The sequence below is a fragment of the Haematobia irritans genome, chromosome 5 (genome assembly GCF_050003625.1).
Source record: "Haematobia irritans isolate KBUSLIRL chromosome 5, ASM5000362v1, whole genome shotgun sequence".
NCBI classification, from domain to species: Eukaryota; Metazoa; Arthropoda; class Insecta; order Diptera; family Muscidae; genus Haematobia; species Haematobia irritans.
The window spans coordinates 175,840,710-175,854,031 of record NC_134401.1 but is presented as its reverse complement, the minus strand read 5'-3'; the positions used below and the strand labels follow the sequence as shown (position 1 = coordinate 175,854,031).

Sequence of the window (13,322 nt, the reverse complement as noted above, 5' to 3'; positions counted from 1 at the left end):
CAATGACAACACGTGTTAAAACTGAATAGGATTTTACATGGGAAATGAGTTAGGATTTGAGTCACCTGTGACTCAGTTATGACTAACAATTTATTAACTTAAAGTCACCTCAATTTCCTACAGGGTAACATAACACATTTTCTCGGAAATTGTGTTTGTATCTGATTTCGGCAAGCATTTTATGTTTGGCGAGAAAATAAAATATTTCATGTTCCCCATCAAAAATGTCATTTTACTCTTGAATTATGTTTGAAATGATGATAATCCTTCTCTGTATGTTCGTAGTGATGCACTTTTTTATGTCTTATCCTTGGGAATATTCAAAAGTTTTGTTAGTCTCATTTGCATTTTTTGCTTATATGCTTAGGTTGGCTATGGATTTTCCATGGGTGCACTATGTCTGTATGTAGGTTATACAAATTTTTAGCAAATGCCTTTTATTACTCGGCCATGGAATAATAAGAACAGAGCAAATCAATACCACAAAAAATGGAGTGAGTGTTTGCTTAATAACGAGATCCCCCCACTGAAAGAAATTGAAAGAAATTTGTAAAGAAATGAATCTAAAATGCACATGCTTTACTTTTCGTCTTCTATACGTGAACATTCAACACATAGGTATGCAATTAAGTAAGTAGTTTGGTAAGTGAGGAAGAATACTTGAGTGTGTACTAAGATAACTGAGTCAAGCAGACTTTTGTGGATATTGTAAAAGATTCAAGTTTAAGATCTATTTTGTTTTTTTGGGGGTCGATAATGCAGGCTCATGTTCTTCAACCCCCGCCAAAGAAGTGTCCTAATTCAAATACTGGATATTATCGAAAGAAGACAATACTCGATTAGATGTTTGTTAAATAAAACTAATTGAATGAGCACACTTTCTATTTTTGGGGGACTTGTGCTAAATGTATTTTCATTTTATTGCTTGTATGTGGTCATTTAAGTTTCATATTTTGATATGTTGTCCAGAGTAAAGTTTGAAGTTTTATTTAGAAATTTCATTTATTACGAAATGAAGAAATATTCACATCAACATTTACTTGGTGAAAATCGGTGAGAAAGAGACAAAGATAAAGAGAAACAGAAACAGAAAGAGAGTAATACAAAAAAATGCCATACAATATCGATAAAAGGATTCTGCTTATACGAAATATTTTCTGTCTTTGTATTTTATTTTTATGACAACCAACAAAAAAAAAAAAAAGAACAAACGCAAAAATTCAACTGAAAATTAAGTGACGTATAAGAAGGCTAAACAACTTACATTCGAACGTCGAACCAACAACGTCCGCCTTCCTTCAGAGACGCAGCTCTATTTTGTGTGTGGGGGAGCTTTAGTGTTTAATTTTAAATCAATTTTATGTTTTGTATTTAACTTGACCTGGAGTAGGAGATCATTTCATGTCTGGATTTGATTTTTCATAATTGTCTTAACACTTGCTTCCTCTGCCTCATCAGATTCATGCAAATGTCCTATAGGGTTTTTCCTGGATATATGGCGGGCCTTACGACTCCGTCCATAATTCCACACACATACACACACACATCTACCCGGTTGGCATCCCGAACTTAATGTAACTGAGCTAACTGAATATAATTTGTATAAATTTTTGTATTATATTTACAAGTATGTTTTCATTTTGTTTCTTTTTCTTCTCTAATTCCTAGGGCTTGTCTTGATGAAAATTCACAAGAAAATTAAGTTGCTGCTATAGATTTCAGTTTAATTGTAATGAATGACCTAGGAAATTTGAAATAAATTTGAGTACTCAATTTCGCTTTTGTATGAGAACTTGTTTTTTCTTTCTTTTTTCTAAAGAAATTTCATATATCGAAGAAAGAGGAGGAGTGAACAAAAAAAATAATACATTCCCTTCAGTGCATGGGACTGGTCCCAAACCGGTCGTTTCACTATTCCTCCATACTTCGGATTTTTTTACTAACAATCTTTTTTATGAAAAACTCAATTTTTTACATAAAAAACAATGTTAACTAGTAAATAAAAAGATATTTTTGCTTGTTCTAAGTTGTTTCCTGCTCGTAATTTTATTTTAATATAAGTCGAACCCAATGCGTAAACAACAAATCGGGACCTAGTACAGTCAATGTTAAAAAAAAAATATCAGCTGCCAATTGAACATATTCTTCACACTATTATCTTTGCCTTGAAACCATTTTCAATTGGCTTCAACTACACTGAAAAAACAGTGAACCCACCAGGAAGAAAACTTTCGGTTCATTTTAGAAAATTTTGAATATTTGTAGAAAATTTTAACTAAACAGTATTACAAACGTTGGCATCACGCCGATGTCATAAAAATTAGTAAATATTTTTCGACAAATTCAAGAAAATTTATTAGACATAACTAAGTTTTTTCACTTGTTAAAGAAAATTTTGTAGTTTGAAGGAAAAACTTGGAGTTCAAAATTGCAAGAATATCTTTAGTGACATAGGAAGTTCATGATGGACGCATTTTTGGTAAAATTTACAAATTTAAAGAAATTTAACTAACGTACACAAAAAATTATTAAAGTAAAGAAAACTTTCTCCAAACATTATAATTCTATGAACTAAAATAAAGTTAAATTGGCTTTAGTGAAATAGAGAGTTCACTTTTTTTTGAGTGTATTTTAGGACATTTAGAACGTCAACGCTTTGTTTTGTCAAAATATAACATAACGATTCATGTTCCACAGCATTTTCAGTTATAGCAGTTCAAATATGCTTGTGCAGAACTTTAGTATGAGCCCCTGCACATGGTGCGTATGAGCAATGTCCTCATTGTATTTATCATACGTGAATGGGTACACATGAATTATTTAGGATGAACAGAAAAGGGTAGACGGAGAAGAAATAATTTTCCATGTTCACATAAATACTTTGGACCCAACAGTTGTTGGTTCTCATTGAATATTTGCCAATATGGGCCCTAGATAGAATGTGATAAACCGATAAAGTTCTACCGATAGTTATCCCCGTTAAGGCACGCCTTATATCGCTTTAAGTTTTCCTTTTGCCATAGAATACATTCAAAAGAAAATGTACTTGGATCCAAAGATTTTGACCTTCCTTTAACGAAGGTCATTTCATTGTATTTTTCCGGTATATTAATAAAGCTATTCACATACAACAAAATGCCAGTTTAAAAATCCAAATTATGACGGATACTTCGAAGTAAAAAACATGTTCTTAATTCCAAAAAAACTTTAAACCAACTATGCTAAATTCTCAAAATAAGTCTTAGACTACATTTGAAGCGTTTTTATCTCAAATCTAAAGATTCAATATTTCAGTTAATTTAAGGACGATTTGTTTATATCAAAACTGTGTTTCTTTACTTTAAGGAAAATTTGTCTTAGTTTAAAGACATGCAACTTTAACGAAGGGACGCAAATTTTCAAACTGTGTGTCCTAAATTTAAAAAACAAAACAAATTTCTTTTAAAGAAATTTGTCCTTAATAGTGTGTAAATTGCGCATCCTGAAATTGAAGTTGCGTAATCTTTAATATCACGTAAATATTTTTGTCAGTGTAGGCTCATCAATTTTGTTGTTTGTTTCCTTCGAGGGAAATTTTCATCGAGACAAACCTTTGGAAATGAGTGCGGTCGGTGTTTTTGTAGAAAGATGGAAAAATATTGATACGATTATCGTTTTTTATTTGTTCATTGGTATTATATTTTGGAGGCCCCCCATAACCCATGTGACCCTTGGTCATATATATACATTTAAATTGATACTTTTACAAAAATGTTAAAGCCATAGACCTTCGTGATCGATCCCTGGCTTGGACCACATGGCTCGCATGTAGAAGGCCTCCAATAGCTGTGGTAAATAGTTAATCTTATTATAAATTTCATTTTCTTTTTTTTGATAAAATTTAAGCGTAAAATAAAAGAAGAAAGTAAGCGAGATAGAAAAATAACATGCACGTACGCTAAGATCGCAAATTGTCTAGATTAGGGGATGGAATACTCACCAAGATTTTCCACAGATTGATTCATATCACGCAGATTGCGGGTATAGCGGGAGACACGATTGGTGGCCACTGCAGTTTTCACACTGAGACTATCACCACCGGGCGATTGTGTCGAGGGTGGTGGCTTGTGGCGTCTTATGGTAGGAAGGCGGGCCACAAATGAGGCGTTGTGCTTAAAACTAGATGAAGCTCTCCTGCGATGGTGATGTGTTGCCATAAATGACCAATAGAAACCGGGTTAGAAAATGTTTTAAGATTAGTATGGGAATGTATGTATTCAGGCAAATGGGAGTAGGCTATTGTATAAGCAATTCTCGTAAAGTTGATTACAATTCATCCTATCTGGGATGTTCTAATCGGACAGAGGAGAATACAAATCAACTTTTCGATAATGATTGTTCTTGTTCAAAATGTATGTATGGTAGGTATGTTGGTTTTAAATCTAGCATGTCTAAAGCATTATGAGTAATTTCTTATCGTCCGATGTTGTTTTTACCATATCATCTATCTTTTTTACGAATGAACTATGGGGAAATTTTAACTACAATATCATTAATAAATTCTACATTTTTCGATTATTAGAGATTGACTAGATGTACCATAACCAATGGGAAATTTCGGGCCTTCGTTCTGCAAGCGATATTATTATGTAGTGGTCTTTCACAAATATAATTGGGTCTGGAAATACACAAAACTGCTATATAGAGTAATCTCCGGATATTGTCTCATCAGTACGTAGATTGAGCCCATTTAAATTGATATTCTGACTATTTCCCCAATTTAATATATTTTGATCATTGTAATTTTTTAGAAATCTGGAATCATGCACAGAAAATAAATATCACGAACATTTTTCCCATTAAAATATTGATTGAGTTTTAAAAAATATTCAATTAAAAAATTTTATGGATTCAATTAATTTTTGTTTGTATCAATTAATTTTTAATTAGATCAATTTATTTTTTAATTGACTTTGGTGATTGATGCTTTCATTTCTGTGATTGAAGACATTTCAATTAAAAATTAATTGGATTAATTAATTTCGTGATTGAAGACAAAAAAAATATTTTTTGAGTGTGTGTTTTATTTGATTTTTGCTATTGGCCATATTGGCAAATCCACGCATTTTACATTAAAGCACGCAAATTTTCATCTTTATAATTGGGTTTTGGAAGACACGGAATTGTAATTGTTTGAATGTGTTTTGAATATTAATTTAGTTTTTGCTGTGTGAACCCCTATAAAGCAATTTCCGGATATTGTCTCTTGAGCACCAAAAACAGATGTTCCGAAGAAAGGTTAGACGTTCGTATATACCATTATTCCTAGCGATTGTTTTAATCTATTTAGAAGCCAAAATTTTTATTAGCAATCGGGAATCTTGTATTTTAATCACTAAATTTCTAACATATGCTCATATGGCTCCCACATACAGTCTGACCTACCGAGGACACTTGAGATCTGAAGACATCACTTTATAATTTCTAACAGTCTCTTAATGAGAACCTGAGTCAGCATCTAAAAAAATCCAAATTTTTAAGTTTTCTTTTATGCGAAGAAATCAGTTAGTATAATTTTTCCCTATTTCTTTTATACTACTGACGAATTGTTTTATTTCTAAGAGAGGCGACATTCAACGTAGGAGGAAAACGTGTGTCGTTGGAATGGATAGTTTCCTTAATGCAAGATCATAAGATTCGCCATTTATGGTCTTACGAAGTAGCTGATGTTCTCTTAAGGTCGTAATATAGAAAAGGCTCGTCATTTTGATCAATTTATGGGTCTATTGGCGATGGTCGTAGATGATTAATATCTGTATTGAAATATTGAAGAGGTGCACTCTGGTTTATGGTGGTGGTGTTGGTTTTTTTTATTAATATTGTAGAGTTTTGTTTTTTTTTTTTTGTATAATAAAGAAAAGGGCCTTTGGTGCAATAGTGTCGATTGCTTTTCGCTTGACCATACAAAAAGCCGAAAGAGAAATGGGTGAGATTTTGATATGATATTGGAACATTGTTTTGATCGATTGATTGGCTGGTGGATACAAAATTGTACTGTTTGCTTAGCGTTTGAATGGAGCTGAAGAATCCTTGGCCGTATAAAGTTTTTAGCGGATTATCGCATGGATTCGACAAAAGCAGGTAATAAAAGAAAACAACAACAATAGAGATACAAAAGGGTGAAGGCGAGAGTATTTTCTTAGGAAAAAAATAGTACTGGCGAGAACGTGTGTGAGTTGGAAATGCAATCGTTGTGGTTTACCTAGATTCAATTAAACTCTTAAACAGTCTATCCCAATACTCAGAACTGAAAAAATCGAGAAACCAAAAGATAAAAATAAAACAAAAAGTTATTGGTTGTCGCTTTCTAAGAGACAGAAAGATAAATAAATGAGAGAATTGTCGCATTTTTGGTTAAACAATGACACAAAACCCTTGCGATGATGTATACACTCAGACACGCACACACACATACACGCACATAGAGACATTCACAATGTCCGGCCAAGAGTGGATAAGAAAGAGAGAGAGAGAATGCTTGATATACATTTCTTCGTCCCCGGGAGAGAGAACCTCTGGCCAGTGAAATCTTTTCGAAGTATTTTTCGCTTGAGTACAGGGCTGGAAATCAATGTTTAAGATTAATTTCATTTATTCAAAATTACATACTCTGGCGAGAGTATTATGCATGGAGTTCCTATAGGGTAAAGGGAGAGAGAGATGTGATAGTCACATTCAATGCTTATGCTCCCTCACCACAAAACACTCCAGCTAGAGTATCTAATGCTCTCTCTATAGTGTTCTGAAATATTTGAGAGAGAGCCCAGATTCAGAGAGAGCGCATAATAAAGACAAAGTGTTGAGAATTCAGAGTTCAGAAAAAAAATTGGCCAAAAGCTTTAGCGTGAGAGAAAAATATTTTGAAAAGAAGAAACCCCTAACATACCTGATGCTAGACACATAGGCGACACAAACCACCAACTGCATATGATTGAGTGATCACTTGGGCCATGGCTTGCTTGTTGGTATCATGATTGAATGATCGATTGATTGATCGATCGATCGTTTTCTAAATCGATTATTCACTTTTTTGTTGTTGGTTTTGTTATAATGTCGCGTACACAGTATGTATGTTTGCAATGTAACTGGGCGTTGGGTTTGATACTTACGAGGCTGGTGGACTAGGTAAAGCGACTTGGTGTATCTTCCATGTGGCTACCGATATTGAATGCTCATCGGCTGCATAGCAGCGCCATAGAGCCTGTATAAGTGAGGCAGCAGGCTGACGTCTTCGTATCATGTGTTTTTGCCTCTGTTGCTGTTGCACCTTCAAAGCAAATCCACTGCCAAGAATACCCTAATGAGACATAAATTGGAGGAAGTGGCATCTTTTTAGAGCGAAATCTATTTGCTTCATTAACTTACCGCTGGCAAGGCGAAGAATGATATGCCCAATAATGCACAAAATGATGCTATAAGTTTACCTTGCCAAGTCTCCGGAACCATGTCTCCATAGCCTACTGTACACAGGGTAATCTAAAGTGGAGAATAATAAACAATCGCCTGAGCCTGCCGAATAATGCGTAGTCATGACTTACCACTCCCCACCAAAGGGCTTGTGCAAAATTACTGAATTTATCATTGACATCTTTTTCCATCAGATACACCAGAAACGATGCAAATATAAGGCCTAGGAATCCAATGTACATAGTGGTAATAAGTTCCTAAAATCAACAACCAGAGAAGAACCATATTAAATCCAGTGGACATAAGCAATGGACTGTAGGGTTCCCATACTCACTTGTCTGTGTGCGTATACTACACTGCCCAGTAGTTTCCATGTACCACCACGGCGATCCATGCGTACCATTCTTAAGATTTGGAAAAAGCGTAATCCTCTTAGGGCACTTGTGGCAAATACTTGGCCCGAAGTCCCCATTCCTAATACAACTACGGAAGCAACTATAGTAATAATATCTGCAAAAGTAACAAAGTGATGATATTGATGTCAATCCAGGCGATTCGATATCCGGCATCATTTATTTACCTATAATACAAAATGGTCGTTTTACAAATTTTAGACGACCAACACATCCTTGGTATCGTGACCGACAACCGGATGACCACAGCCTGAAAAGGAGAAAGGGGAGAAATTACATATATTATTTTATTATATTCAGTGAAACCTTTCAATCTTGGACACTCTGAAAAGCGGCCATCTTTCGAAAGTGGACAACTTTTGTGAGACGTTTGCTATGTTACCATATTAAAATACACCTTTCATAAGTGGACAAATTTTCTCAGAGGTTTCACTGTATTTCCATTGTGATACAAAAAGACTGTCCACTCAATGGGTATCTCTACAGTAAAAATAGTTTTAAATTTTAAAATTTTTAATAAAAAGTTTATTTAATGACAAATTGTCTGCTTCAATTCAATCGGTTTAATTGGTGTTTCGGACAAATTTCAATGCGTAAACATTGGACAAGTCCGGCCATATATGGACTGAAAAGCCACAATAGTTTTAAATGTAAATAAACCTCAATAACTGTTGAAAACTATTTGTGACTATCAGTAATCTCATGGATGATAGAAAACTAAAAATATGAATGATTGTGAATTTTATTTTGAAGATATCTGTTATCCCATTCACAACCTGATAAAGCCCAATGTCAAAGACTTTTTAATTTAGAGGACCTCAATTGACTAAAACGATGTATCTGAAAATTTGACTGTTGAATTGGGGCAATAATCTTACTAAAATAAACGCTGTTTAAACTCATTTTAATACGCCCATAATTTTTCCCCGAAAATAGATATATTCTCCATTGAAATGATCTTTGTTTTGGTATACAATCCAGGTTTTTCGATTCAACAAAAAAATTTATTTTTTTTTCTTCATTACCATTAGTAAAGATATTTTGCTGGAAAACAAAAGGGCAAATGATTTTTTTTACAACTGATTATTCTACCCATAACAATTTGAGATAATGTGGCATATGCACAGTGAACCCTCTGATATTGAAGAACGAACGTAGTTACTTTTCTATGGATTTTTAACTATTTTATTCGCTTGTCAGATATAAAATTGTCAATAGCAATAATTAAAATTACAATTGAGGTGACTGCGACACAAGCTTGCTTCTCAAACCTCTGCTAACAAAACTATTGACCGAGAAATATGAAATGTCCAAATAATGAAATACGTGAAAGAATTTGTAATTTAGCAAACGTTTTACGGTAGCGAATGTATAAAAGTTGCATGTAAAATATTATTTAAAAATATCACATAAATTGTGTTAAAAGTAATTGACAGTATACTGCCTAGTGTCTAGCAGAGAAAATAGTATGGCAAGAGTTTCTCTTCTAGTGTGAATAATATTTGAGATAATGTTTCCATTCCGTCATAAGAAGATGGGATCTTTTCTTCTCGTTCTGAAACATGGTATAGTCCCCCTGTAAATGCCCCAATGTAAATGGTTTCCTTGACTATCTAGGTCCTCAAGGTAGAATTCAGCTTGTTATACACTTTAAATACTTTGTTTCCGCTTTACTCCCTTTCTAGTACACCGGTATGGTACCTATATGAAGCATATCCTGCCGGTTCTCTGCCATTTCGAATTCGATCCTTAAGTATAAAAATTCGTTTTTAAAATTTGGCATATAGGTTGGATAGAAATAAAGGATAGAACGAATTACGAACAGCTAGCATTGGTATATTTCCATGCAATTAAAGTTTATTAAACTCCAAATAAATTATACAAATTTCAATATACAATTCAAATACGAATAATCTACGGTACACTTGATTTTGCTTCACACTGTTGCCTCCTTAATACAATGGGGGAGTGGTGCCAAATTTCAACAAACTTTTATTGATCTATTTGCCAATTGACGCATTATGGCTAAATATTTCACACTTCCATAAAATCATTTTTCAATAGAGGTAACAAAGTTTATCTAAAGAATTTAAATTTCGCTGTGATTTTTAATTGAGATTAGAGGATTTTTTTTTTGTTTTTGAAGATTGATCGAATATTTCATAATTATTCACTGGTAAACTGTTAGACATTGACACTCTTAAGAGCAAACTATGTCACTTGAATGAATAATTGGTTATGCGATCGATGACGATACTTACCGTAAGAAAAATTCCATTGTGAACCAAATAACAACTAATAATTCCATCCTAAATAATATTTTCAAAGCGTCGTCCTCGTACTCTTTGATCGTTGAGAATACGCTCAAAACAAGGCAGGTGAAGACCATGAGAAAACTGAAAACAAAGACAAAAATTACCATAAGGATCTCAAATGAATGTGGGCTGATACTTACACCATCACGTGGTACAGAACAGCCGGTAATCCCCTGGGTCGTTCCAGGAAATTGTAGACACGACTCTGCAGTCTTCTGTACCGCGCATCACGGCGGCTGCCGCGATTGTAGTTGATAGGTTTCCCCAGTAGCGACATTCGCGGTTGAGCTAAACGTTCCGAGAGAGGTGAAATGAGCTTACATGACCTGTAAATCGGATACAAAAACTTAAATATTAAAAAAAACTCTTCGGCTTCAAGAGGTATCAACAACAACAACAAGTTCATATTAAGGAGTAGTTTAGTATTTTATTTTTGGCTGTTAACAATGTCCTTCTTGCCTTAGCTCAAATGTTTTTTGATAAAACATAATGGGATCATTGTCGGGATCCATTTTCCAAATAATCCTACCCACTAAAGGGTCGACCTATTTGTAAAAACAATTGCCTTGTCTATAATCAAAGCTCCGTAGGTCTTGTCAATGACGTCTTACACATTTGAATCACAAATCACAAGTGTCACATTCGTCACAATGGTTGTTAAAATTTAGATGTGGATTCCTACAAAAAAAAAATCCCCTTACCCGTTCCCGTTTCACTCTTTTGGTAAACCTTTATAAGTGCCACCACAAGACTATCGGTGAGACTATTGGTGCGTTTCGTGTTGTTTCTTTAGCAAACCCCTTTAGTTTAGCGAAGTTTGTGACGATCGACGGGTGCTTCGAGAACCAACGAAAACTCCTCCGAGACAAACAGTGTCATTGTTTTGGTTTCTTCTGAATTTACTCTCCAACATTTTGAGGCATACTAGCTCGTCTAAGGTACAAATGATTGGGCATTATCGGTGAATTATATGCAGATACATGACCACCGTTACGAATGTTTTGTTGTTGTTTCGTTCTAGTGATCATGATAGCTAAATTCGATTTAAACGCTCATTCACAAGCACATACACAAACACACATACCTCCCTTGCAAACTTCCATTGCACACTTTGCTTACACACTCACACACATACCCCGATTTGTATGTACTAAAGATAAGGATAAGTGGTGAGAAACCATCGTTTTTCCAACATAAATAAGAGCAAACAAATGAAGACAAGAGTAATCATTCATTTGGCAATTTTGTCACGATTGCCATCGCCGATATCGGCCGTTCGTTTCGCTAATAATGACATTGCCGGAGACATGGCTCAAATGAATGAGAGTTCGGCTATTGCATGAATGAATGGCCATGTTGTGTTGGCAACAACACTAACTAAGTTACCATCGTCGTCTACTGTGTCAAGTACATGGGCCAATTTAATTGTAATCAGTTCACATACAGGGTGACCTATAAATGTGTGTATTCATAATATTTTAAAAAATTTTTATAGTTAAAATTGAAATAAAACATTTCATTTCGTAAACCCCGGTTTACGAATTCGCAAAACGCAATTTTTTTCACTTACTTTATTTTTGCAACTACAATTATTTATAACACGAAATTGTTACACACTGTTCTTATCGATAAGGAATTTAATCACAAGAAATTTCTTGGTAACAAGTGGAATGGTTCAGAAGTTATTGAAAAATTAAAATTTTGCGTTTTGCGAATTAGTAAACCAGAACATGGGACTATTTCTCATTAATTGTTGCATTGGCTAAATGCGTAAAATAATATCTTTATCTTCAACGTAAAAAGAAATCCGTGTTAAATTAAGTTTTGTATTGATTTCAATCATATTCGGGCACAGTGGAACGAAATGAGTAAAATATTTGACATGAGAGCAATTTTTATTCGTGTCACAGTTCATCTCATTTTCCTGAATTTGGCAATTTAATATTCTTTCGGTACCATTTTCGGTAACGAATTTTTATATAGTCTCCACATAGACCGATCTGGAAAATAATCTTCTAGTTTTTCGACTATATTATACACGCAGAGCAGGAATACGATCACCTCTTAGAGCAAAATGTTATACCTGGAAAGGGAACATGAAATATATGGCCCCAAATATCTTGTTTTCTCACCAAAAATAAAATGGTTATCGAAATCAGATCATAATGTCCGAGAAAATAGTATGTTTGCGGACAAACGTGTTCATTCATAACATTTTGCTTTACGAGGTGATCATACTTCTTCTCTGGGTGTGGGGGCTTTGTCGTAATCTGAACTAATTTGTTGACATTTTTTTATGTTCCAAATGATTAACTAGGAGGTTCCACACATACTGTGTCAAAAAAATGAGATCCCTTATCATTAGTTTAATGTACAATCGAGCAGCATCCAGTAATAAGAGAGTATTTCGCCACCCTTCCTAACACAATGTACCAGGGATGGAAAATTCAGTACTATAGCACTTTTTTCAAAACTTTTTCACCCAGTTCAGTACCGTAGTACCCCCGCGAATGATTTAGTACCATTGTGTAGACATTTTTGCGCTGATATCAGATTTATGGTACAATGGTTTTGACAAAATATTTTAATATTTTGAGAAAGTCTTTGTTTCTATAGAAAATTTTGTCAATTTTTTTCTATAGAAAATTTTGTCAAAATTTTATTTTTATAGAAAATTTTGTCAAAATTTTTTGTATGGAAAATTTTGTCACAAAGTTTATTTCTATAAAAATTTTTGTCAAAATTTTATTTCTATAAAAAATTTTGCGAAAATATTATTTCTATAGAAAATTTTGTCAACATTTTATTTCTATAGAATAATCTTCCAATGGAATTTTGTTGAAATTAGTGGGAAGTACTTTTTCGCTCAAAAAATACCTTTTTTGTACTTTCTTAGAAATTGTATTTTCCATCCCTGCAATGTACTTTTCATTTCAAGTTATCTGTATCTGTACCAAAACACTAGACAGTAATACCTCGATTTACGTCGTGGTTGGTTCTAGAATTTGACGACGTTAATCGAAACAACGTAAACCGAACTAAAAATTGTTCATACTTACTCCTAAGTCCGCTGTGTTCGAGAATCAAAACAATAATGCATTCATGATTGAAAAGCTACACACGTATAAAAATAAATCAAATGCTAAAA

The 13,322-nt window shown here is 33.8% G+C and overlaps 1 protein-coding gene across 11 annotated transcripts in view; it reads right to left on the bottom strand.

Moving 5' to 3' along the window:
* KCNQ (KCNQ potassium channel) overlaps window positions 1–13,322 on the bottom strand; it is an 82,781-nt gene that overhangs the window by 8,811 nt on the left and 60,648 nt on the right. For 2 of the 11 annotated variants that reach the window (XM_075313319.1, XM_075313322.1), the window contains exons 2-10: window positions 10,315–10,500; window positions 10,121–10,255; window positions 8,027–8,109; window positions 7,781–7,956; window positions 7,578–7,703; window positions 7,405–7,515; window positions 7,149–7,336; window positions 6,242–6,286; window positions 3,980–4,173 (exon numbers count right to left, since the gene is read on the bottom strand). In XM_075313319.1, coding sequence (XP_075169434.1) covers window positions 3,980–4,173; window positions 6,242–6,286; window positions 7,149–7,336; window positions 7,405–7,515; window positions 7,578–7,703; window positions 7,781–7,956; window positions 8,027–8,109; window positions 10,121–10,255; window positions 10,315–10,451 — 1,195 coding nt within the window. In that variant the 5' untranslated portion in view covers window positions 10,452–10,500. Of the gene's footprint in view, window positions 1–3,979; window positions 4,204–6,241; window positions 6,287–7,148; window positions 7,337–7,404; window positions 7,516–7,577; window positions 7,704–7,780; window positions 7,957–8,026; window positions 8,110–10,120; window positions 10,256–10,314; window positions 10,501–10,633; window positions 10,813–10,875; window positions 11,026–13,322 lie in introns of those variants that run through there. The other 9 variants (XR_012723675.1, XM_075313320.1, XM_075313316.1 and 6 more) reach the window with 9 other exon arrangements.